The 27,165-nt window shown below is 39.5% G+C and overlaps 1 protein-coding gene across 3 annotated transcripts in view; it reads left to right on the plus strand.

Annotated features, from left to right (window-relative positions):
- Positions 1-27,165, plus strand: part of l1cama (L1 cell adhesion molecule, paralog a) — a 37,641-nt gene that overhangs the window by 2,993 nt on the left and 7,483 nt on the right. For 2 of the 3 annotated variants that reach the window (XM_077716452.1, XM_077716459.1), the window contains exons 2-12: positions 16,876-17,077; positions 19,875-19,889; positions 21,900-22,002; positions 22,916-23,118; positions 24,302-24,424; positions 24,569-24,739; positions 25,642-25,756; positions 26,000-26,184; positions 26,335-26,466; positions 26,552-26,698; positions 26,916-27,027. In XM_077716452.1, coding sequence (XP_077572578.1) covers positions 16,951-17,077; positions 19,875-19,889; positions 21,900-22,002; positions 22,916-23,118; positions 24,302-24,424; positions 24,569-24,739; positions 25,642-25,756; positions 26,000-26,184; positions 26,335-26,466; positions 26,552-26,698; positions 26,916-27,027 — 1,433 coding nt within the window. In that variant the 5' untranslated portion in view covers positions 16,876-16,950. The remainder of the gene's footprint in view (positions 1-16,875; positions 17,078-19,874; positions 19,890-21,899; positions 22,003-22,915; positions 23,119-24,301; positions 24,425-24,568; positions 24,740-25,641; positions 25,757-25,999; positions 26,185-26,334; positions 26,467-26,551; positions 26,699-26,915; positions 27,028-27,165) is intronic. The other variant, XM_077716468.1, reaches the window with a different exon arrangement.

The raw sequence follows: 27,165 nt of genomic DNA on the forward strand, positions 1-27,165 counted from the left end.
TGGTTTTCTGACATATTGATCTGTTGCTGAGAGGCAAGCTGCATTTTAAATGAAGCTTTGGGGGTCCTCTGGGGTCACAGGGGCGGGGCTTATCGGCAGTATTGTTTGTCTTCATGTGATATTCTTACAGAATATTCCCTTTGTAACATTTACATTATGGAAATTGACATTGATTTGAGAAGAATTAAAAAAAACAGCATTATGGCAATCTTAAAACCGCAATTTTACAATAATTTTAATTCTAATCCCAACCATTGGCCCGGTCGGTGTTGGTTTACCCCGATTGACGCCAATCCATGAGCACGCTTGTTTGTGTGCAGTGTTGACATGATTTCAGGGTATTGATTTTGTCCTCTTTTCACTTCACAACAGCACGTCATTTCCATGAATCAGCTGAAAGCCGAAATGTCATACGTTCATTAGACTCGGATTACGCACAACGGGAGGAGATCAGGATTCGAGTAGGTTGTAATCCCCATACATGACTCTAATTTAATTTAATCTCATCTTCCGTGCCATCCTGTTACACACTACACCCACCCACAATGACACACAGAGAAGGTATTGAGGAAATGATTAAGGTAGAGCGACGACTTGGCTGGATCGAAGAAAAATGGCAGGAACCAAAGAAATGACAAGGAGGATGAAAAGCCTTAAATGGAATCTATTCACATGTTTTCAATTGGTTTAAATCATTCACTGCCAGCCCATAACACAGTCAATGTCATGTGGTAGTTGGTAAATTAGGGAAACTGAGCATCAAACCACCTATTGACAGCTATAGATGTCCAATCAATTTTAAATGGAAGGGTCTGGAAGTGAAAACAAAATGGAAAAAAGTTACATTCCTTGAGTAAAAAACATGGGGCACACTTTATTGAATTATTTTATTTCATCTTCTTTTTCCATTTGTATGAACTATTTTTAAAAAACATTTCTGAATTTTTGATTGTTTTTTTAATATATATATACATTTTTTTTAAATTAATTAATTAATTTATTTTACAAAAAACAATACATATATATATTATTACTCACAGCATTTGTTTTATTTTTTTTTTAAATGTATTTTTATTTAATACTAGTTTCCCCCAAAATATATCTTCAGTTCATTAATTTTATAAAAAAAACATATTTATATATATGTATATATTTTTTCATAATACTAGTAGGTCAAGCTATCACAGTTGTGCGGTCGAGGATTTGATCCTGTCACATTTTGTTGGGATTTTGGGTGGATGGCTGTTTTTTTTCCTTGTGTGTGCTGTTTGGATGATTATGAAAGTGTTCCACCTGTTGTGTTTTTCTGGTGCTCCTTCCCTTGTGTGACCCAGGTGTTGATAATTGGTTTGTGGCCTATGTATTTAAACTGTGTGTGATTGTCAGTCTGTGTGGGATTATTGCCTCGTTTGGTTATGTTGTCGGCTCGTCGGTGTGCGTACTTGTCATCCCTCTTAACATTGTTTTTTTTGTTCATTTACTCAGTCCTAAATTTTTTAAGGTTTTTTCTGTTACTTTTCATTAAAGCCTTTAGTTTTGTGGCCCAGCACTCCGTTTTGTTGTTAGTTTCCTGCTCTTCTGGGTGACAATCCAAAACATGACAGTTCTCAGGTGAGTCCTCGCTGTGTGGAGTTTGGATTTTCTCCCAAGGCTTGCGTGGGTTTTCTCTGAATACTCCTGCATCCCAATAACATGCACGGTAGGCTGGTTGAACACTCTAAATTGCACCTTGCTAGGAGAGTGAGCGTCCTTGTGGTCTGTGATTGGCTGGTCACCAATCGGCTGCCTGATGCCCATAGTTGGGATAGGCTCCAGCACCCCTTGCGACCCTTGTGAGGATGAAGGGGTTCAGGAAATGAATGCTAGTTCATTATAATGAGTGAAGGGTGGCCCTTGAAATCTAATCTTTGCAGAAATTGTAGAATATTTGTTTTATGTACTTAATTTAATCTCAGTGGATTTTTAATCATTTCTTGTTGAGTTGCAGCAAATGTAAAAGTAGTTTTATTGAATCATGGACCACAATTGACAGATATGAACAGTGGAAATGGTTTAGACGACTATTTCTGTCAGTGGCACTGAAACCATAACACTCACGGCCAGCCTTCTATGCTTTAACGCCAAAATGCATTTACACTACATTTTGGCCTCCTTCTTCTGCTTGCGTGTTGTTTTTAGGAGTGAGGGGAGGTAATTGGCACGCCGCGCAGACCCCTGCCGAGCCAAGCTGCTTCATTAGAATCTATATTTAGTCGTTGCGCTTGGGATGTTCTCTTCTGTTTTTGAATCCGGAGGCCTCCCTCTTAGGTGATGCTTGCTAATCATTTTGATCTGTGCTTCTGCCAACCAGTGCGCTGATTGACACGGACCAGGGTGGGCTTTGGCTCCTTGTTAGGGGCCACGACATGAAAGGTGGCTTCCCCGAGGGGAAGTGGCGAATAAACGAGAGGGGGGAAAAGAGATTTATTCAGGCGCACATGTCACATTGGCCACGGGGGAGGTGGGAGGTAGGGCGATCGAAGGGGAGACAAAAGATCGCCTGCATCAGGTCCTGACACTTGTTTGGGGTGTGGCGCATCTCATCGGATGACGGGACAGAATCTACGCACCGAGGGGAGGGTAGAACAGCAAGTGCCTATGTGTTTATGAAGCATATATTTTGTATCAATTTGATAATGTTCCGTGAGATTTTGGTCAATGATATAGTGTCCAATGCCAATATTTATGTTTTTTTTATCTACTCCACTTGATTTGGTTTGTAGAAATCTAAGTCTCTTATGTGGAGTGTGTTATAGCATCCTTTGTGGTTGTTTATTCGGAAATGCAGCTGAACAGTTTTTTTTTTTTAGTGAGTTAATGTTTAGTTTTTTTAAGGGACTTGGTATACTATATATTTTGGGGGGTTGGGGGCACTTGAAATAGATTGTGGGGGAGTCTGAGGCACATTCAGGATTTCAAGATCATTTTAAAAAGTCGATGAAATCCAAAATAGTTCATCTTTACTGTTGGCCAATTTATCATTACCTTGTTTTAAGGTTGGGCGACAAGGCTTAATTAAAAACATATCTAAGGGCATATTCACAGCAAGAACTTGCATTGGTTTTTAATTTTTTTGATCCAAACAAGATAACAGTGGACCCATTTTGGTTTGGTGTTATTCCTTTTCACTTTGGAGGAGACGGGCAACAATAAAAAAATCATAAAGCTCAAAACGACTCATAAAAAAATCATATAAATGTAACTTACTAAATAAACTGTAACATTTCTTTAAAATAATATATATTTCCCTCCCCTTATTTGTGCTGTCAGCTCTCAAATACCAAGTAAGAACACAATGTGTAACTATCAGGTCGGAACAAAGTATATACACCCATTGAACTATAAGTTGCCAAATTTCCATTTTTACCAACAACAACACAAAAAATCAAATTAGCAATTACATTCAAAATCAATCGTAATAACCAATTTAAATTAATTAATAAAATTGATGGCCAGGTGATTTTGAAAAACAAAATGTAAAATCCCCATGGTGGGCACATTAATACCACTCGTGTCAATTTATGGGCCAGAAAACAATGTGTTCCAGGCCCTAATAGGTCGTGAGTTTGAGACCACTTATTTAAATGAATATAATGGAAAAAAAACCTGAAGAACTAGTGAGATAAACACATATAAATGAAATAGCATTGCAAGGTCAATTTTATTTTGTTTGTCAGGCTAGTTTTGACTGTGTCATCACGGCTTCAAATGTTGGTTTATTTGGCTGATTTTTGCCAGAGCTGCATTCATACTAAGCGGCTCACTCAAATCAGCATGCTGTCAGGTCAATACCGCCATGTCTTGAAATACTACTATGGCTGCATTTAAATCATCTGTGCTTCCCCATCAAAAGTGACGTTCCAGACAGTCTTCTGTTTTATTCATGCTCGTGTCTATCGGGTACAGCAAACACACAATAAATACAAGTGACAGTGCTGGACCTGTCATGTGTTGCTTTTACTGTCTGTTGAGCTCATCAACAATAGGTGTCCTATTTTTATTTTGGATAGAAGACTGCACAATAGAGGCGTTGACCAGTTGTTTTGTTTTTTTGGAGGCTGCATCAGAAGTAGCATTTATGATAACTTACAGGCATGAGAATAACATTAATAAATGTGTTCTAAATTAAGGCTGCCTGAGTTAATGTGGTAATGCCAAGTAAACTCTAACATGAAAAAACTCAGTTTCATATTTTATACAAGCCAGCAACTGAGTTGAATGTATAGTTAATGTATAATTGTAGGAAATTACACCATGGTTAACATTGCTCCATGATAAAAGAAAACTGCATCTACTGTTTACACTCTATGAAACTTCTGATATTTAAGTAAATGATTCTAAAAGTGTTTTTCCAACAAATTTTGAGACCATTTATTTATTTTAGACATTCATATACACTAGCAACTACATTGGAAATAAAAGTCTGCTATACATATTATAATTTTTATTTTACTATCAGACTTGATCAATAACGAGTATTATATCTGTGGAAAATACTCACTATGAATCACATTCTTTTGATTTTGAAGTCACTTAACAGAATTTATTGCAATGCTCATGTAATTATGTGATTATGAGTAAAGGATTTAACAGTTGCTCAGCCTTGTTTTTAATTTGAATGCATGTTTAGGGTGTTATCCATATTTTTTGGCAATCTGGAACATATAGTGTCTTCACAACAGATAATGTGGGTCTATTGTAGATGTACCCGAGTTCATTGGCAAGCATTTCCACACAAATCTCATCAACTTGCTGTTTTGCCTCAAGAAAAGGTCAACTTTGGCTCCCTTGTGGCATTTCCTAACATATTCCTCTCGGCTTGAAGATTGTGTGTACACTGGTTTGATATGTACAGTACATCCCAGAGGTGAGAGGGTGGCTTTGGAAAGAGCAAATGTAGGTCTGTGCTATTTTACCTGAGCCAGTCATTTCTATTAATCTCACTCTGTATGTTAATGCCTATTTGTTTCAGATGGGAGATGATGTTCAGTGAACCACTTGGTTGTCTACTCATTTGCTTTCATTTTGCTCACGGATGAAAATTGCTTCATGTACCAGAAAATGTCACGTCCTTGATCTCTTTACCACGGCTATGTGATGATCCGTAGCGACTGGGTGGGAGGGTGGATTGGAAGTGCAGACCGGGGGTCTGTGTGCCTACGATAACGCCTGGGCCTTTGGTGGAAAGTCTGCCCCTCGTTTCCTACTCTGGTCGATCTCAGCTGCAGAGTCTATTGGTAATAATTGGATTTATTTACAGAGCAGAAATGGGCTCCTGAAGATAATGATAGCAGATGTGATGGGATTTAGTAAGCCACTTAGGGGTCCAAGGCCGCAGGTTCCCCTGGATAGTTTCTCCTGATTGCGAGATGAAGCTTTACAGGAAGGCCACCTTTAATTTGGACCTGGAAGAAGCAATTTCATATGTAAACCTCATTTGGTTGTGGGGATTATGGGAGTAAAATGACAAGTAACTTTTATTCATAATTATTAATTTTATATTTACTTGTAAAGGGCAGCCCGGCGGCTTGAATGGTTAGCATGTAGCACTCACAGCTGTGAAGTCCTGGGTTCAAATCCAGGTCGGTCCACCTGTGTGGAGTTTGTATGTTCTCCTTGGGCCTGCGTGGGTTTTTTCCGGGTACTCTGGATTCCTCCCACATTCCAAAAACATGCATGGTGGGCTGATTGGACACTCTAAATTGCCCCTAGGTATGAGTGTGAGATTGAATGATTGTTCGTCTCCTCGTGCCCTGCGATTGGCTGGCCACCGATCCAGGGTGTTCTCCGCTTCTGGCCTGGACACAGCTAAGTTTGGCTCCAGCACACCCAGTGACCCTAGTGAGGATAAAACGGTTCAGAAAATTTTATATTTACTTGTAAAGGGCAACCCGGTGAGTTAGTGGTCAGCACTATAGCCTCATAGGTCTCAGATTGAGACTTCAGTCCCCCGATTCTCCCCAAGCTTGCGTGGGTTTTTGTCAGGTCCTGCAGTTTCCTCCCACATTCCAACAACATGCAGGGTAGGCTGGTTGAACATTCTAAATTGTCCCTAGGCATGAGTGTGAGTGTAAATGGTTGCCAAAATGTTTTGGTGGAATGGAAGTAGTAGAAGTAGTAGTATTTCTAGAGCGAGGAAAATCGTCTCAGGGATGGAGAGAAGACATGAAGGTGCATAGGAGAGGGAGTGACACAGACAGCGAGAGAGAAAGAGAGAAAAATGGAGAGAGAGAGGGAGAGAGAGAGAGAGAGAGAGGGAGGTGGGGGAAGGGAGATAGACATTTAGCAGCAGGAATCAGTAGGTTGTCATGGTGACAGCAGGGTGAGGAGAAGGAAAGGAAGCCTGCATATTGACACCTTGCCTGGGTGTGCTTCCAGCTTTTCACACAATGTCTGCATAATGGTGAGAACATCTTTGGGTGGGACAAGGTCCCCCAATTATACCAAAAAAAGGTATAATTATGTCTGGAGTTTATGTCCTAGTGCCATGATAGTTCCAGATGTTTGCCTATGTTTTGACACCTGTAACTGTGGCAGCTTTTCATAGAAAAAAATTGAATTGATATTATGGTCAGTTTCACACATGATGAAAATGTGGTAAATGGACAATTACAGTTATTGTATTTTTCCAAGTGGAAGTAAAATAGGCTCAGTTTCATCAGCTAAATACTTTCGGGGAGCCATTTTGTGATGGATAAATGAATTGCATAAAGACGAGTACCTGATCAAAATCTTCAAGACACATTTTGCACATTTGTATCATAGTGAGCTTTTCAGTAGAACTACAAAATGCAAATGCAGGAAGGGGGAGTGAGACACAAAAACATATTGAACTTGTAGTTCAAATATCAAATAAATGATGTAATTAGGTTGTTTAACACCCGATGAAAAGTGTAACACCACAGGCCATCAAAGCCAAAATCTGTTTAAAATTCTCCTTTCCCGTCAGGCATTCATAAGGTCATGTCCTCCTGGTGACTAAAGCTGGGAAGCTGGGATGTATTCTACCAGTGGCTGCATGTCAATCATGATCTGGGGTGCTTTTTCATTCAGCAAAACACAGCGGGTGTATCCCTTGTGACTGGGAGCTTTTGTCTGTGTGGTAAGAACTGGGGTTTTCAACAGGATAATACTGTAGTTCACAATGATCTTTTAGACCCTCCTGGATATTCCCCTGATTTAAATCCCATAGAGAACATTCGGGTATGGATGGCAAGGGAAGTTTATAAAAATGGCCATCATTTCAAAACAGTTGAAGCTAGCGTGACCACTCGGATTTGGACATTCAAATAATGGAATATGCAAATCATTGTGAAATAAATCAGTGAAATAAAACACACACACACACACTTAATGCAAACCAGTGATTTGAATGGCAGGCAAATCCCCTCCAACTGACTCTTCATGCAATGTCAATTAGCCAAACAATAAGCAGCCTGCCGCAGTGGGATAAAGCATCAGTCTTCACTTTAACAGGATTAAATGTAGACAATAACAAACATGGTGATTTATGCTCATTTGACACTGTTGTAAAATGAACATTTCAAATATCAGTGAGATTTACATTGACAAAAAAAATCATGACTTTGGACTTGAAATGCTCTTGAAAAGTTTTGAATTTGCGAATCTACGTTTCTTGAGTCACATATCGTGACTAAGAGCCACGGGAATGTAATGTCGTAACCTTTTCATTTATAAATATATACCGTATTTTCACGACTATAAGGTGCACTTAAAAATCTTACATTTTCTCCAAAATAGACAGTGCGCCTTATAATACAGTGTGCCTTATAATACAGTGCGCCTAATAATACAGTGCGCCTTATATATGGAAAAAATGTCATTCATTGAGGGTGCGCCTTATAATGCGATGCCTTATAGTCGTGAAAATACGGTATACAACAAAAACATAAATATCAATCATTCATCAGAAGAAAAAAAAATGTGTGTTTCCTGAATAATCTGGGAGGGAAACAAATGACTTGCAACTGGAAAGATTTAGCAAAATCTTGTAACATAAAAAAACACCAAAAAAAGGAAAAAAAATGATGTTTCAGGTAGTACTTTGGAAGCAGTTGACTGAGGGAAATGTATACCTTATTTCCCCTTATTTTTAAATGATGAATAGCTGCCTGCTCTGTTTGTTCCCTTTATTATTTTAGTTCTCACATTGTTTTTCCTCTCTACTCCGGTGCTTATTAGCAAAAAAAGCACAGCCTTTATGCTTGCAAAATGTTTCATTAGCTGAGGAGCACTTAAAGGGGATTGCTGCATCCGCAGCTTTGGAAAAGTTAATGGGATTGACTCCAATCAAGTCTGACTCTGTTTGCCATTAAGGGAACGCAAATCAGCACGAGGCCTGCACTTCTACCTGTTTTTGTTTGTGTGCTCTGGAAGGCTTTGGTTGTTTTTTTTTTTTGATGCTGTAAACATTTCTCTCTGTCCCGTGCAGTTTCGCTTTGATGAACTAAAACCAATATTGTTTGTGTTGTTTGTGTACTGCTGCGCTGTTTTCGTTCTGGTGATTGCACTGTCATCTACACGTGACCCTCTTGTGTCCTCAAATTGCCTGCCAATTCCACGCTTGGAGGAAAAAAAAATGAAAAAGGCATGCAAATGTGTTGGAAACTCACATGATGTCAAGTTTGCATAGCCAGCAGCTCATTTACCAGACGGGCTGCATCCCGCCATAAAAGATAACACAATGTGTAGGCCTTATACTCACTCCATGCTTGGATGAATGACCCAATTTATGTTTAAATAGGGTTGCTGTGTTTCTCCCATGCCACACGGTCATTTTGTTATGAACTCACAAAACAATATTATTTGGAGTTTATTGTTTTGGACCAAAAACATGCCATTTTTAAAAGGTATTATTTATTTCTCTGTTTGTTGTTGTTATTTGTGGACTTCATAGAGAAGGTTTAAATCGCATTATACATGTATAATGACAAAAAAAACATTTAGTTCAATTCAAATCCCAGTGACACTTTGGAAAATATAAATATCAGCCCTACGACTTACTGGCGACCAGTCTAGGTTGTAGTATCCCTATTGCCCCAAGTCAGATGGGATAGGCTCCAGTACCTTTTAAACCAGACAAGAATAAGCCTTGTTGAGGATAAATGAATGTTAATAATACATAGACACTTCTTTTTCTCTTCTGAAGAGGCCTTTATTATTGAAAATAGCCTTTTTAAAGCAAAATTCCCAGGACTTTCTTTTATGATAAAATCAAGCTTTTATTTACAAACCCAAAGCCAAATCATCCCTTTTAGGATTGACCCCTATCTCAGATAAGGAGGAGTCTTTGGACTAATTTGTTTTATTGGCGTGCCAGCCCACATATGAAAACTGAATGACCATGCTTCTGTACCACTGACAGTGATAGACATCCCATTCTTTTTGACTGATCGCTACCAGTCCCTCCCAGGCGAAATGGATGGGACGTCAATTTAATTTATCGTAAACCCCAGGCATGTCTCACAGACCCCACTTTTCCCACTATAATCCACTCACATGACACATTACCTGTTGTTAGTGGCCACGGGTCGCATAGTCACTCTGCACCACACGTTAGCGAGCTGGGTGTGGCGCGCCGTTCATCCCCGTAGAGGGAGCGACATGTCCTTGCATGTCACGTGAGCTGTCCTCCCATCCAATATGGCCCACTTATCACTGGGCTCTAGGGACCACTCCCTCCTCTCTCGTCTGTCTGCGCCGCGACCGACTGCAAAAGCACCTGCCCGACACCCCCGCCCCATCTCCCTCTCCCCAGTGCTCCTCGGACTGCCCTCCAAAGCGTCACATGTTGAGTTCCAGTGCCTCGGCTGTTGGACGCAGCGGGAGATTTACGAAGGTGACCCCCTCCTCCTTGTGTTTTCATAATGTCCTCGTCGCTCTATTCTAGGCTGCACAAACGTCGCCTACATTTTAAGCTTCATGTCCTCATCATGGCGGTTCCTGCTGTGAATAACAATATGAGGATGTTCACCGCCAAGGGGTGGGTGGGGGTGCGACCCCATCTTTTGCATGTTGTCAAGGGTGTGTCTCGGCGTTAGCTTTGTCTCGCACGTGCTCAATCTGAGTGTTGCTGCTGATTCTAATAATGAGCACTACAGTAGGTGCATACCCGTCTTAATATTCAGTCACAGGGTCACACTCCTCATTTACATGAATCCTCTCTGTGCATATTCAACACGTGTTCATGTTGCATCTATGTTTGAAATAACAAATCTATTCATGGTTGTAAAACCCAATAGAATACAATTGAATTTCATTAAATTGAATTATCTTATTGTCATTATGGTATAATGAGATTTTAAGCTTCCACCTAAATAATATTAACATTTAGCTATAAAGAATTGTTAAGATTTTAAAATATGCCATTGCTTAAATACTGAGTCTATGAAAAAAAATGTATTTACATGAAAATATTTGCACACAATAGGAAATTACACGATTTATATGACCACATCACTTGTTCTCACACCAGCATGTAAAAAAAAAAAAAAATGAAATAACTGTTTGAAAATGTTTAGGAAAACAAAACAACAAATGAACAAACAAATATGCAAAACCAATTTGTTATTTAAATATTTCCTTTGTTATGTTGAAAGGCTTAGAGTCCAGAAAAACTGGCAAAATATTGAAACATATCTTTACAACCTATTTTCTTTAGCTGCTGTGACTTTTCACTTGACCTCACATTGTAGAAATAACCCCCATTTGGTGAAAGCACACTACTTTGTGGGCTGCAGAAGCAGCTTGACAAGCTGCATGGCCAGATTATCGGACCTGCTGACACATTCTGATCTTCACCGTATGATACACAGTTACATAAGAGTGACACCCCACTGTTTGTCCCGGTCACCGATCCCATTACCAGATCGCTTTCTTTTCGCCTCTCAGCATGGGTGGTATTTGTCATCGTTTTTCTCCCGTTATGAATTTTTCAAATGTTTTGTTGTTCATCAATTTTCCATTGCCAAATCCTGGCGCCGCCTCTTTCGAATTCAGTCTCCCCATTTCCAACCTCATGCCAAGTATACATGAGTCGAATCCCGTCACCTTCAATTATTCACTTTGTCTTTTATTCTACCATTGTCTCCTTAGGGGACTAACTCGATATAAATAAGTCACATTATGGATGATTGGGAAGCGCTTTTCATATTTGGGGTCTTTGGGAACATTTTTGTTTGCTTGAATTGCTTGAAAAACAGTTTAAACCTCTACATCTTTGATCAGCTTAAATACTAGCTGACATGAATTCATTTATAGTGTTTCCGGCCTTCAGTAGTGTTGACTCTAATGCATATATATGCATGTGTGATTGACAGCCTGTCGATGTTGGCGACAGATGAATAAACAGGTCAACGTGCGTGTGCATTTGTAACTTGTTTAGTTTCCGTGTTGGTATTACTGATTTTGTATGTACAAGAGAGAGGGAGGGAGAGATGTTGCGTGCAGAAGGTGTTGTCATGGAAACCACAATATCGCAAGAGTAGGCGTTTGCCCTGACAACCTTGCCTTGCCTCTGATAATGTTTCCTTTTTTTTCTTTTTCTTTGGCATTTACCTGTAAACCTCAAAGGATTGTGTGGCAGGGAGTGGAGTCTTTCAAAACTCTGTAGAGTGAATTCAAAACATTTGTTCCGGAATACATTTCACATGTTTGAAGATAACATTTTCTTTCAGATAGGCTGGCGGTAGAGCGCCTCGTTGACCGCCCTGAGTGAGCGCTTTGTATGGAATGGTGAAAGATAAGGCTGTGGATTTTGTGCTGTGTTTTTGAAAAAGATAAATCACAATGAGTTATTTGGTTGTGTTATTGAAGATATAATTATTTGGACTGAAACTGTTAATATGTTAAGCTAACGGACTATCTAACGATCTATTTGGGCTGTTGTTCTACCTTTTTTATTATAGTGTTCTTTGTTCTTGGTCTCTGATAAAATAAAATGCCCTTATAATTTTTTGGGGGGGTGGGGGAGGGTTTTTTTGGTACTCGGGCGTGACTTGTAGTATGTAAAATATGTTATATGTGTGGCATGAATCCAGTGAAGCGGCCAAGCTGCATTCTGTTTGCCGGCTAGTACATTTCCATTTAGGGATGACCGTAAATCATTCGTCTTGAAACACAATCCAGTGACCATAAGGGAGAGCTTGCTTTCATTCCCACTGTGCCATGGAACGCGTACTCCATTAAAGCTGCAGATATTGAATTTATCAGATGCACTGCCCATTGTCTTTGCCAGAGTGCTTCTGCAGCAGTTAATTCAATTGACGCAAACTAGAACGGAATAACGCTTTTACTGTCAGCGCGCAATAGGTGCAAGTAGAAAAAAAACGGATCAAAAGCAGAGGAGGAAATGAATCCTCATTGTTTCTGAGCTCTGCCAAGACATGCCCGTTTAGCAGAAATGCTTTGATGAAACATTTAAAAGCCTCCCGGGAGACATTATCTCCGACACGGCAAATGACGGAAGACAGAAACAAGTGGTGAAACAGCAGGTGGAGGTAGCCGGTGTTATTTTAAGTGATTTGAAGTCTTCTTCTGCCACTCGCATCTCAACTGCAACAGGCTCATGCATTAAGTATGACGCTATGAGGGGAGAAGGAGGGGGGAGGAATCGAGGGGGAAAAAATGCCAGGTGTAGATGGACGGCACGGGTCAGGAACAAGACCATTGGCAATGGGGAATTGATGAATTATATATTTGAATGAATTTAGGGCAAAGGAAGCGGATTTGTGTGAATAATTTATTCTACCAGGGAATGTTGATCTAACCCCCCACCAGCATCACCTTGTTCCCAACCCTCGCCTCTGTTATCTACTGACCCTCATGATATGGGCCTGCATGGTTGCCCCGTTAAATTCCATTTGTCAAGTGAAGACGCTCTTTTTATCACTTTTCCGCATTGACAGACGAAGCCTGAGAAGGCAGACACGTAATCATTTATTTTTCTGCGCTCATACGTCTTTCATCTTCACAGCTTGAGGTTGTCGGGATTTGAACACCACACAAGGGCTGCACCTGTTTGTTTTGACGCAGTAGATAATAATACCCTGATTTAACAATGTTCGGACAGATTTTTTTTCATGTAAAAAAATGATACTTATATCATGCACTTAGAACATTTGCATTGTGCTCATATTTTTTTTCTCCCTTTTGTCAAGATGTCAAACATCGGTGACCAGAGCGCTTAACACAATCTTTGTGATAAGGTGTAATGGACCCATTAAAATATGTTGCCACTGAAAAAAAAGCAATGAAAGAAACTAACCAATTAAGCAAACTATCTGGTATTGTTAACTTATTATTGTAATTGTGTTCTGAGAGCATAATTAGATAAGGTGCAAAATATGTTTCCCATTTATAGAAGCAAAAAAATCTAAGTACTGTGTCCAATAAGATGTTCACAACTGTAACGGACAAAATTATAGGAAAAGGCAACTTTTGTCAAAGTAGCAAAAAAACAATACTAGACGTTTATACAGGGTGACCCAAAAAGATGCGTACCCATTTTTTATTCGATTAAAAAATCCATTTTTTAACGAATGTCTCAAACAATTGAGGAACTAAAAACTGCCATACCAGCAAAAATAAGAGCCATTCCGAAAGAGCAGTGTGTAAAAGTGATTGACAACTTTGTCAGATGAGTACAGGTTTGCTTGTAACGGAATGGTGGACATTTGAAACACATCTTGGGAAAGCCATAGATTGACTAAAAATGGACAGAAATAGCTGAAACTCTGGTGAATGGTCTTCCATAAACTGAATCATGTGTGGTTGAAATAAATAGCTTTTTAATCAAAGTCAAAATAGAAATGTTCATGGGTACGCATCTTTTTGGGTCACTTTTGGGTCCAAAATCTGTTTGCTTACACAATTGGCTCTTGGGTTTAAAAGTACACCATTTAACACTTAGTGGAATTTGTTTGTGTGACATTTCAATCTGCAAGGCAATTCTAGCCGCAAAACCTCACAAACCATAGATATTATATTATTCTGAAATTGTCACCGTTGCCAATTTGTCAACCGAAGGGAACATAAGGCATGCTTCAAAATATATTCTGTAATCAATTTCATTATTCATCTCTTCAGGTTCATGATTTTACATTAGTTAAATAAAAAAGAAAAAATTAAAACACAAAAAAATGCCTTTTTGACACTACTCCATCCTCAACTAAAATACTAATATTTTATCCGTACTCCCTTAGCTATATTGTGACCACCATTAAATATTTTATCCTCCTTCTCCTGTCTTGTAATTCTAACTGCAGTCTTGCAAAAATTGGCAGGCTATTAGTATAAAAATTTCATGCATTAATTATAGACTCGGTCATGGAATCCTGTAAAAATAGAAAACCACACCCTAAAAATCTCATCTCAGCATTGCCATAAAATACCCCACCCCCAGCCAAGCCTCACAGCGACTGTCTTTGCGACAGCACCCTTGACATTCCAGCTGTGATAATAGCATTTAAAAGCACTCATCGACATGTTGACGGCTCATCACGGCAATCCCAGGCCCGACCTTTGAACCTTCCCAATGGAGCGGCAAACGGAAACTCCATTGACTGGTCGGCTGGGATGAAACGAGGCAGATGTTGCATGCGGCTCGGCGCACTGCAGACACTTGCGTGTGTATAATAGTGTAGTTCAGTTTCATTTGCATAACACACGCAAACATTAAGAGCATTCCCTTCTACTGATTCTATTGAATGTCACTAAAATATCCTGATTACATGCTGGGTGGACCATATTGCAACCATATACATCCTTCAGTGAACATTTACTTCCAGTTCCAACAGATAGGATGTTGATTGCTGTTATTGGCGGTGAATAACTTCCCCTTTTTTGTCCCCAAAAATGGAGGTGAGGATGGATTGGATTACTGTGACAGCTGTCAGCCTTTGTCAAGCTTTTTTTTTTTTTTTCCTCTCCAGTAGTCAGTCAGGTCGCTTCGACCTCGCCCTCTCCTCCTCCTCCACTTTGGACTTTAATAGCTGTGCTCCTCCCTCTCTTTGTGCCATTCTTCTACAAGGTAGACTTGCCACTTCAATGGCTCATTTAACCCTTTCAAGGACAGTGGTCACTACAGTTGAAAGCTATTCAAACGTTGACACTCAAGACCTTTAACCTCTTTCTGGGCAAGCAACAATTTTCACTCAATTTAAAAAACAACAACCTTTTTTGACACCTGAGACCTTTAAAAGCCTCTTATTACCTGATGGGGTAATACTTCACAGAATGTATTTATGTATACCTCATTTCAGGCCATTGATGGTAATAGATTTCCAATTTATTACACAGAGAGAACTAAACCTGAATAGTCATGATTTAGTGCAATGGATGGCGTTAGATGTCCAATCCATTTGACTTTTGTTAATTCATGTCAAAAATGAATTGGACATCTTGTGGTGTCATGCGGACCAAAATGAGTCCACCTAAACATGTCTATATATAATTATATATGGAAAAAATCTGTGCATCCTAATGCCTAGTTCGAAAGGCCCCACTAATAGCGCCCTTCTTGTCTTCTTATCTAAAAGCCCCTCATTCGCTATTGATGCTGACCATTGTGTCTGTGATTTGCACATCAATGCATGACACTGAAGTCTTCATAGTGATGAGCTATAATTATCGGGCGGGTTCGCTTCATCATTTTTATCCCTCTCTTAAGCGACTTTCCCCCGCTCTCCAAGGTCGGCGAGAACTCTCGCGCCGAGGTGCCAATGTGGCGCAAAGCTGTGCCAGGGACTCCGACAGTGACGACTGTGTGGCTGCCAAATAAGCGTCCTTGCACTCTTATTGACGTTTTCTTTTGTCTGCTCCTTTTCAATGCCTTAATGATGGTGTGTGTCAACAGCTCTTTGCCTGTGATACAGAGTGGTGAAAACAACCAGCGGGCTGCCCGTCGTAGGGGGTTTTGAGGTGTGTGTGTGTGTATGTGTGTGTGTGAGTGAGTGTAGTGTGTATAGGCAGAACTGGCTCCAAGAGTACAGATGGAGAATGGATAGTTATAGCGGGGCTGTTGAGCCACAATGGAAACCATTCCTTAGATTTTGTAGTGAACCAAAATCCAGAGAATCCTTCTAAAAGATAATCATTTTGGGAACACACTTTCTGTTGACGTTTTGTTTTGAAAAATCCAGGAATTGGTTTATTATGATGAGGAACAGTGAATAAAGTTTAAATATTACAAGAAAGAAGTCATATGGTGTAATGTAACGAGATGAAATTTGTAATTTATGAGAATCAATGTAACATTTTGGGGAAAGAGTATAATATTATGAGATTAATGAAGTTATATGAGAATAAATGTTGAGTTTATAGTTGTCATATTACAAGAAAAATGTCATATTAAACCGTTACTTGTCATTTTGCTGGCAACTTGTTTGAATTGAAGGAGAACAAACAAAATGTTTAGTAATAAATAAATGACAGCAAGTAAGCTATTACACACGCTGCTCTCATTTTCATTTGCATTTGCTCATATCAGCATGCACACCCTCACCAAAAATTTCGAACTAACACTGACTCATTCACGTCATCACTGACGTACACACATCTGTCCATCATTTGCCCATCAGTCTCTTATTTCTTTTCATTTGTACCCATCTTGCCATCTTGTCCATAAGGGCCAGTGTACATGCAATCAACCAAGTCCCAATTAGTGAAATGTTGCTCTATTTTTACAGTTAACTAATTCAATTTCTCAGCCTGTATATAGGTCTGACCACATGGCACACGCTCAGGTTTCTCCTATTGTGACACATGGCCCCCGCTTCACCCGGGCCCCACCTTACCGCCTTCTCTTTTATTTGGCAGAAAGAAGAGCAGCGGGAGGCTGCAAAGACCATCCGAACAAGTGTGTGTGTGCGTGTGTGAGGACTCGCGCGGGACATGGCTCACGGGCGGCGACAGAAGGTCGACAGTAGGAGGCGGTCCTCGGGCCTCCTCCCCATCATCCTCTCCCTACTCTTCCTTGCGGTCCACAGCAGCCTAGCAACCATCCACATTCCCTCCAACTGTGAGTACACCGTCTTGTCATATTGTGAGACGGATGCTTGGGTGCTCACCCATTTGTCGCTCTATTTAATCAATGTTGATTCATTAAAGTCTACTAATAATTACTTTTAACGTGATTAAATTGTGCAAAGAGCAGATTGAGTATGTTACTCTTGACAAGGAGCTCTTTTTTTGTTCCTTCCTTCTATGGTTGTGTCTAATTACTTTGTAAGGGATGCTGTCTTAATGCATTGATTAGTCCCACTATTGATCCGGTTTCTCTGTGCAAACCAGAATCCGATTGAGGAGTAATTTAATGAACAATGGAATTCATTGGGTAAATGATATGAGATTTTGCCTCTTTTGATCGCAGGTCTTTCTATTGGTCTCAGTCTAACATACTCTCACCTATGGGGGAAAATATCAGTTTAAATTCCTGCCACTGTTTTCATTACAATGACCCTTTTATTCAAAGGTTGTCATCATCTGAATTGATGGCTACATTTATGTACCGTATTTTCACGACTATAAGGCGCACTTAAAAGTCTTAAATTTTCTCCAAAATAGACATTTCGCATTATAATCCAGTGCGCCTTACCTATGGAAAAAACAGAAAACCAAAAACCACCACTATATGATATTAAAAAAACACAAACGCCTGAACTGAAACAATACTATTAAATATGCAGATGCCATCTTAGTTTACAAAATCTTCCACCATATAGCTCCTCCCCCACTGCAAGATTTTATACCAAAAAATCCAAAACATCAACAATGGCTGGCTCTAGAGGTAACTGTGTAGAGTGCTTTATACCTGGAAGTCAATAGCAATTACCGTATTTTCACGACTATAAGGCGCACTTAAAAGTCTTACATTTTCTCCAAAATAGACAGTGCGCCTTATAATACAGTGCGCCCTATATATGGAAAGAAATGTCATTCATTGAGGGTGCGCCTTATAATGCGGTGCGCCGTATAGTTGTGAAAATACGGTACATAGTACTTTTTACTGGCTATGACGCCATTTGTTTACCACTCGCTTAAAGAAGAAATCTATTGTTCTTCCTCTGGCCAAGATGCACCCTCCCACCAAGTTCAGTGATTCTTTGATTGGTAGTCCCCAAATAAACGCAACTAACCACCCAAACAAATTCCTGTGAAAATGCTAAATAATGATGACAACAGTACATATGAATTAAACTAAACGTTAATTTGTTGATTCAAAGGTGTAATTGTACGATCATGTGGTAATTTCACACACCCTGGGGAGAGTTTGTGAATCCTGGACCGTACCATATGTGTCTACCAAAGGATAATTGTAGGGGGTCCAGCAAATAAATTGATGGTGTGAGTACTGCCAATCTGGCATTGTGTCAAAACAGAAAGAGAAGGCAATCTAGTTATACTGCTTTTGTTGCTTCTCTTGATGGAAAAGTGAGTCAGTGTCCTTCACCGCCCACACAGACTTGTGAGCAAACAAGACTGCAAACGCACATACGCGGGGTGAATGCAGATGAAAAGCTATAAATTCCACCATCTAATTTACTTGAATGTAGAGAAGGGGGAGGGGGTGAAGTGGAGGAAGGATGGATGAGTAGGTAAAAGGTCAAGGTGTCCCTTGCCTTTCACTTAGCAAGATCAGTCATTGAGAGTCAGTGAGAAAGATCAATTTGACAAGGATGACTGCCTCATAAGAGTATGTCGTTATACCGTTAATCTATCATGATTGTTGTTGTTTTGTCACCTAACTACGCTACCGTACATTGATTGTGCATTTCAACCTCAAGATCTGTTCCGTAACACGGGATGATGTGCTAATTCTAATAAGTACAAAACTAAATCTCAATCACAAGCATGAAATTAAGATACGAGTGCAGGCACATAGCTGTTTTTAAAAAGGTGAACAATTCTTAATTATTTTAAGCAGTAGAATGATTTGACAGTAAATGTCAACTTACTGTGACAATGGGTTCATGAAAGCCTTGATTTTGGAAAATTAGGTTGCATTCTGCTCACTCATATTTACTTTCCATCCAACGTCAAAACTTAGTTATTGGGAAATGATGACTTTTACTTTAAAAGATAAAACTGGTCACCAATATCCCAAAGCAGGCGTCAGGAACCTTTTTGACAAAGAGAGCCACAAACAATTCATATTTTCCAATGTTATTCCTTGTGATCATACTACGAATTTAAAAGTCAAAATACATACATGTGAACGAGTACCTTTTCATTTTTTTTTTGTAATTTCACCACTTTTAAAGTGAACAATTTTTTTTTTTTTTTTAAAGATTTGTATGCTCTTATGCATTCCAGAAGAGTCTAGTGCAAAAAAAATGATGATTAAAGCAGTTTTAGATGTAATATCTCAGTTTTGCCACCAGCGGTTTCCATATTTTAGCTCACAGGTTAGCAAAGAGCCAGATGAACTCATCTAAAGAGCCACATGTGGCTCCCAAGCCATAGATTCCCTACCCCTGTCCCAAAATATACATTTTGCACATTTAATGACTGGACCACCATGTGTGACTTAGCAAAAGGTTCACACTACAAAACAAATAAATAAATAAAACAGATTTGATAAACAAAACATCAGAAAGTTGCTTTTAATAAACCTGCATCGAACCGAACGCCGATAAACATATCCGTGGACATCATTGATCTCATTGTTTCTATCACTAAATTGTCTGTTTCACTTCTGTCATAAGAGCATGAGAAACAACTGCAGTCTATCTAAGTTCTTCATATTGAACTCTCTCTTGTATATGATAACTAAAACCTTTTCTCCCTCACGCTTCCTTAACTGTGGACACCATCAGACCACATAAGTGACCGTAAGTGCTTTTAACATTGAACAAACTTTGATAATGCAGGTGCTGGCAAAGTTGCTTGTAAACACTTTCCTTATGCTGCCGCATTTATTTTCCTTCCAATGCACTATAAGGAATTAGTGTGTTGTATTTTAATATATCCAGCATTTATTAAATGTGTGTGTTTGTGCGTTTGTTTTAGGGTTTGAGCATGTGATGTTGAGTCTTTTTATTTTTTGTTTTTTTTATGCTGTCACATGGGTAGTATCATTGGGAAGCAAAATTGCCACCCTCCTCCCCTATGTAGCCCCGGGCATCAATTTTATTTTGATCAAGAGCCTCTTCTAGATCAAATTATCATTATTAGCTTTTACGGGATCCATCATTCTCACTCGTGAAACCTTTAGTCGATTTCTCTGTCCATCGGTGACTGCGTCATCATTGTTCAATGGTCATCTTTTTAAAGTCTGTTCTAATTGCTTAAATTATATACACCACCTAGTCTCTATTATAGGTACACTTGCCCCATTTGTAACCATGCCAAATTAAATTCTGAATGAAAAAATGTTTACAATGATTAATTTTCTTAAATCTAGTCGAATAATTGTATTAAAATTACAGTTGAAAGTTTATATATCAGAATGTATTGCTTGAAATAATCCTGTTATGCTTATTTTCAACTAAATGAAGGTCTATCTATATTGCTTATTTCAAGAGACCCAGGTTAGACAAATTTATTTGAGGAACCAGCAGATAATTTCACCCTTTTCTTGTGGATTTTGACTGAAAAGAGGGAAATTTAAGTCGTTAGTACTCTGCATACGTTTGCTTTGATACTGTAGTGTTTAATGTTGAGATTGGTTCTTATTAGTAGTTTTGTCACACTGCACCAAATTATCATATTTCATTTGCCATGTTCAAAATATTCACTTTCACCAACAGCTATAAAAGTGAAATAATAAAAATAAAGCTGTTCTTGAATGAGCTTTATTGCACTGCAACTAGACAACACCGCAATATACATAGAATTTAGTTCAGGTTGTCTCGTTCAGTGGTGATAATGATTCATCTTCCATACCACCCATCTTCAAAAGGGTTGCGGGGGTTGCTGGAGCCTAACCCAGCTGTCTTCAGGTGAAAGGTAGACTTCACCATAGATAAGTCACCAGTCAGCCATAGGGCACTCAAAGAGGAAAACGCATTACCAATCATACCACCACCAGTGGGAATTGAGCTCGCGCCTGCCCGTACCAAAGTCAGGCGAGTGAACCTCTACACCACAAGTTGGCTCTGGTGATAACAAGACTTGAGAAAATTTTGACTGTATTCTAGATACAATGGTAATTTCCCAAATTCCCTTTCAGTCTTTTTCTTATTATTAGTTATAAATGTTATAGTATGTCACATTCAGTATGAAAAATGAAATGATTTAATTCCTTTGATATGAAAAACAGTTATTTGAACAAGGGTTTGTAGGCTTTAATCCAATAACTGTGACAGTGTTAGGAGGTAAAGATGAGCCCCCCCACACCAATGTTGGTCTAAAATACCTCCTTCAAATCCTACTTGAATGATGCAGGCATCCATTTCCTCTCCTCTCAAGCAATTTCCTCCTCAGGCAACATTGCACTCCTTATCTTGCACTCTTGCCTTATCCTTATTGACTGAATGATAGTTATTGGCAGCTGTTAACCTTAAAATGATTGGTTTCTTTCCATCTTCTAGTCGCAAGGTTCGAAGGGGGCATTCTCTGGGGTCGTATGCGTCCAAGCTAATGCATGTGTAATGAAATCCATCAAATATGCAGTACTGCCATGTAATAAAGATGCTCTTTGGATGACTAGATCAATCCTATTTGTCTTCTACTGATATTTTAAGATCATGATAGCATTGCACTGATAGTTAAAATAGCCGTAATGTGACAGAAGCTGGTAGTAAACCGATGTTCAGATGTTTGGAGTTCATGTGCATTTTAGCGTGTTCTTCACTAATATTTCAGTATATTGTGACCATATATGTTTCTGATCTTTGCAGTAAAGAGGCCTCCAGTAATCATCACACAGCCAGAGTCTGTCACCCTCTTCAGCATTGAAGACTTGGTCATGACCTGCGAAGCCATCGGCAGTCCTCCGCCCATGTTTGTATTCACACATAAACACACACCGCCTATTTTTTTTAGCAGCACAAATGTAAACATGGTGCACCGTATGAGGAGGTGTGTCAGACTAGGTTTTGCGAAACTGAATGATTCACAGTCTGTTTTGCGATGTATGGGCCGTGATCGTTCAATCCGCAGCCAATACGCAGCCAATACGCAGTCACCTTCCCACTCCCTTTAAACATAATACTTTAAGATGTTGTACCCTGAATTTGGAATTATTGCTTTAAACACAGGGGGAAATAATTAGACAGGTCAGTTGTTGTTATCTTCAAGACAACTTTTACTGTAATGCCTGTAGATCCCCGCGTTTCAAATATATGAACCCAGACGTAAAAAATCGAATACCGATCCATACTCTTGCTATTTGGCTGGAGGTATCAATAATCGAAGACTGATAAACATCCAATCCCATAAATAGTTCTACATCACACATGCAATCATTTATAACTTAAACACTTTTAGCATGTCACCCTCTATTAATAATAACTTACACCCTTTACCCTGTCACAAAGACAGACCAAGAAAGTATGGAAGATCATTTCTTTCAATTTTCTGTCACTCGCATCATTTCACCCTTGACTAAAACACACGCTGTCACTCTCTTTCGGCACACCCTGTTCTGGGTACCCGGGGTGACATTCAGTCTCCTTGATAACTATTCCACCAGGAGAAGAAATCAACACTCTGTCACAATTCTGTTATGAACAAAGGACAAGTAATCTTCTCAAAGTGGAAGACTGCAGTGCTTGCCAGGAAAGGGAGAAATATTACAATGAGACGTAATAAAGTCAGAAGTCCCATCGGGCCTTAAATTAATTTCCATCCTCAAATTCAGCCACATGAAGACATGCAGTTATTAAAGTTCTTTTATGACTTTGTTTTCTTCCAGTTTCCGATGGACGAAGGATGGGGAGGAGTTTGACCCGGGCACCGACCCAGAGCTAAAAGTGACCGAGCGACCCGGTTCCTTTGCCTTCTACACCCTCAGCAACAATGTGGACTCCCTAAAAAATTACCAGGGCAAATATGTGTGCTACGCATCCAACGAGCTCGGCACGGCTGTCTCCAATGAGGCCACGCTTCGCACCGATGGTGAATTTTTGATGATTGATTATTCTAGAAATCGCTTACTTATAAGTACTCATTAGATATTAATTAGAAAAGTTATCCATGTGAGGTTAAGCGGTTCGGAATATGAACGAATGAATAATTTTGGAATTAAATCCTAATCATGTAGTTTAATCGAGAAAATAACATGGCAGTTTAGAACTCCACTCTAGAGTCAGTGCAAAATATCTAATCCACACATAAGGCAACTTTCATGTTACTTGCATGAAATTTCCAGCATTGGAGACCCCACCCTTTATGTTATAAATTGACATTTTCCAATTCTTACCACACATAAAAAGCTAAATTATATTCGACATGCTTCAGTATAGGGTGTAGCTGTGCCCTGTGATTGGCTGGCCTCAAATTCAGGATGTCTCTGGCCTGAAGCTAGCTGGGATACCCTCCAGCACCCCTGACGACCCCAGTGAGGATAAAAAAGCTCATAAAATAAGATGGGATGCTTCAATGTTCCTATGAATGTTCTATAGCAAGCTGATTAAGAGTTTACTGGCAATAACAGAGCTGTGTGAAGCTTTCTAAAGAGCTTGTTTGTTCCTAAATGCTCACATAGGAACAACAGGGTACTGCCACCTAGAACATAATGACATACACGAACATAATATTCATCTCCATTTATACCAGCAAGCCCTTGCACTAGTGTGATGCAAAGAACACTTTTGTATGTATATCCCTCCACTTATGTGACTGGATCTCTGCAGGGCGACCTCCTTGGCTCAGTTTCCCTGACAACCGTTCCCCCAGAAACGCTCGTGAGCTTATGTCACACCAAGCCCTCTTCACTGGCTCCCGTGGGGTTACGCGCAATGAGCAGAGGGGAGGCAGGAAACAAATATAGCACGTTCAACTCACAAATCACATTGTTCCACTTCCTCGAGACAAAAGAGGCGCTTTGCTTTACTCTGCAGCCCCTCCTTGTCAAGGTCTTGTTGCCAAGGTGATGCTGAAATGATACTGTGGTGGAACTACTGAGTTTTTTGAGTTAAAAGTATTTTCCTCAAGTGAAAAAAAAATATATATATATACTTTATATATTTACTGACATAGTCAAACATGGGGATGTACAAAACAAGGTTTACAAGCCACCTTGGTAAATACAGCACAGACATTTCTTTACATCTGTATGAGTAAGCATTTCCTTATTCAGCCCCGCCGACCCAGCAAAAAGAGAAGAAAGTCCATGTAAAATCAGAAGAAGGGAGCAGTATTGTTTTGAAATGCAACCCCCCAGAGAGCTCCATGGAGCCCATCATTCACTGGATGGACTGGAGTGAGTATACTAACATTTGAAATTTATCTCCATGATAATTCATCATAAATTATCAGGTCCCTAATTTCGAATCTTGTCTCTGAAAATTTGCCATGTCTATTTCTGCCATAAATAATTTGATTGCTGTCACATCTCTTCTTACAGAGCTTCACCATATTAACCAGAGTGAAAGGGTGATGCTGGGCAAGGATGGTAACCTGTACTTTGCCCACCTGAAAACTACAGACAGTAGGAATGACTACACTTGCAATGTCCAGTTTTTGGCAACTCGCACCATTCTGGCAAAGGAGCCTGTCATTCTGACTGTGACCCCCTGTAAGTTTTTCCTTGAGGCCCACTCAAGCCTGCATGAAATCAATCTTCTTTGTCCATTAATCCAATCTAACTAGGGGAGACTGGACAAATAGCTGCCTTTTATATATATATTTTGGAAGGTTAGATGAATGGTGTACAATTTTCCTCCACTGCAAAATTGCTTCAAAAGGACATCTTTTTGTCTTTTGCTGCCCAATACATTGCAATTATTTTAAGCAAATTTTTAGGTATACAAAATAGAAACAAACAAACCTTAATTAAATAATCAACTAGCTTTGTGTCACATTATCCTAAACTCCTGTCAGTGTCCTTATGGAACCTACATGTTTTATTTTACCTAAAAAGTGACTGAACCTGAACCCAATGTTAAATCAACTTTGCTGGAAAAGCGACCAAATTTAATGAATGACAGTTAATCCTATCAAGCCACACTTGTACACCAAATATTAATTTTGTGGCCTACATGACTCAAAATGGAATGTTTGCCTATGTGGATGCCAGGTCTTTAAGAGATATATCTTTTTTTAATTTAATGACCAAAAATAGTGACTTGCCCTCTAAAGGTTTATGGACTAAATAGACCCACGCGCATTAAGTTCTAAATCTTTTAAACATTGAGTTAAATGCAAAAGAGTCGCAAAACTTTAATCCCAAGATATCATTGCCAGACCATAATTTTGTAATGTTGATCAAGTCTTTGATGTTATTACTAAATACAACCTAGCAGAGGTAATTGGGATTGGAGGCGATGCATCCACCTGTCCTCAGCCTCGGCGGTAAGGAACACTGCCAAAGAAAATGTCAGAAATGGCTGCATATGTTAACACAAGATCTTTTCCAGAGTCGACGATGCTTAGAGACGGACCCATTCAATCTTTTGCATGTGAATGTTTGTGCTTCAGCTAACTCGGTGCTACGGAACAGGCGGCCTCACATGATGAGACCTACTGGAAGTGTCAGCACTTACCATGCACTCAGGGGCCAGACGCTAGAGCTTGAGTGCATCGTCCAAGGCTAGTGAGTGTCTAAGTGTGTGCATACGTATATTGTAGTGTAAATGCTTGAGTTCAATACATAAAGCTTGGAAACATACCTAATCAAACCGAGCTTCTTGACTTTCATCTTACCAACATACATTAACTTTATTACTATTATAACTTTATAAACTTATGAACTTTCTCTCTCCCTCCCACCACTTTTGCCTCTTGCATCTCCCTCAACTTCCTCTCACTTTTTTTATCATCACTCCTCCATGCTCAGTCCAACGCCCAAAGTAATCTGGCTTCGGAAGGATGGCGAGATGTCCGAGTTGCGGATTGCCAAAGAGAAATACGACCGTCGTCTGCGCTTTACAAATATCTCCGAGAGTGATGCTGGCGAGTATCAGTGTCTCGCTGAGAATTCCCAAGGAAAGAGCGCACACACCTACACTGTGGTGGTGGAAGGTATGCCAAAATCACCCCCCAATTCTTAGCGCGCATTTGAACACAATTAGCTCCACAATGTTTCGATTATATTTATTCTATTCATTCTGTGAAGTATAAAAACAATTACATGGTTTATTTTGTCATTTTTATATGACCTTGTTATTCCAGCTTCTCCCTATTGGACCAAAGAACCAGTCAGTAGATTGTATGCTCCCGGTGAAAATGTCAAACTCGACTGCCAGGCGGAGGGCATCCCCTCTCCAACCATCACATGGACTATTAACGGGACCCCCCTCTCATGTAAAGTACAAAAATAAATACACATAGAGAACCGTGTGCGTAGTTACCATGCATTTTATTTTGTTTTCATTTTTTTTTTTAACAGCGACCGACAGAGATGCCAGACGGACTCTGACGCCTAGCGGCTCTCTTAAACTAACGGATGTCAATTTTGGAGACACGGCTATCTACCAGTGCAAGGCCTCCAACAAGCATGGAGACATCCTGTCAAACACTAATGTTTATGTTATTGGTGAGAGTTCTCAATTATACTGTATACTACTTAAATATAGCACACTTGGCTTAAGTGCTCAAACTTTGTTTTCAAGTTGAATTACAGATATCTATGGTACTCATGAAACAAACCAAAACAAAAACAACTTTTCCTAAAGTATTGGAATGTTAGATTTTTCCAAAATCAATCATTTGCATGATTTGTGACAGTGTTCCTCTTCCATTGTTTTTTCCAGAGCTGCCACCGCAGATCTTGACTGAGGATGGCAACATTTACACAGTTACTGAAGGCCAAAAGGTTTTACTGGAGTGTGACAACTTTGGGTCTCCTAAGCCAAAAATCACATGGTGAGACACTTGCGCGACCAATTATACATTCATTTTTTTTATATTTATTGTCATTTGATTGAATAATTTGATAGTGCACAGTGCATTTCATTAGCAGCCACTGTTGAATCTGGAGTGAGATTATTGTTGACCCTCCTC

Source organism: Stigmatopora nigra, chromosome 1, assembly GCF_051989575.1.
Source record: "Stigmatopora nigra isolate UIUO_SnigA chromosome 1, RoL_Snig_1.1, whole genome shotgun sequence".
NCBI lineage: Eukaryota > Metazoa > Chordata > Actinopteri > Syngnathiformes > Syngnathidae > Stigmatopora > Stigmatopora nigra.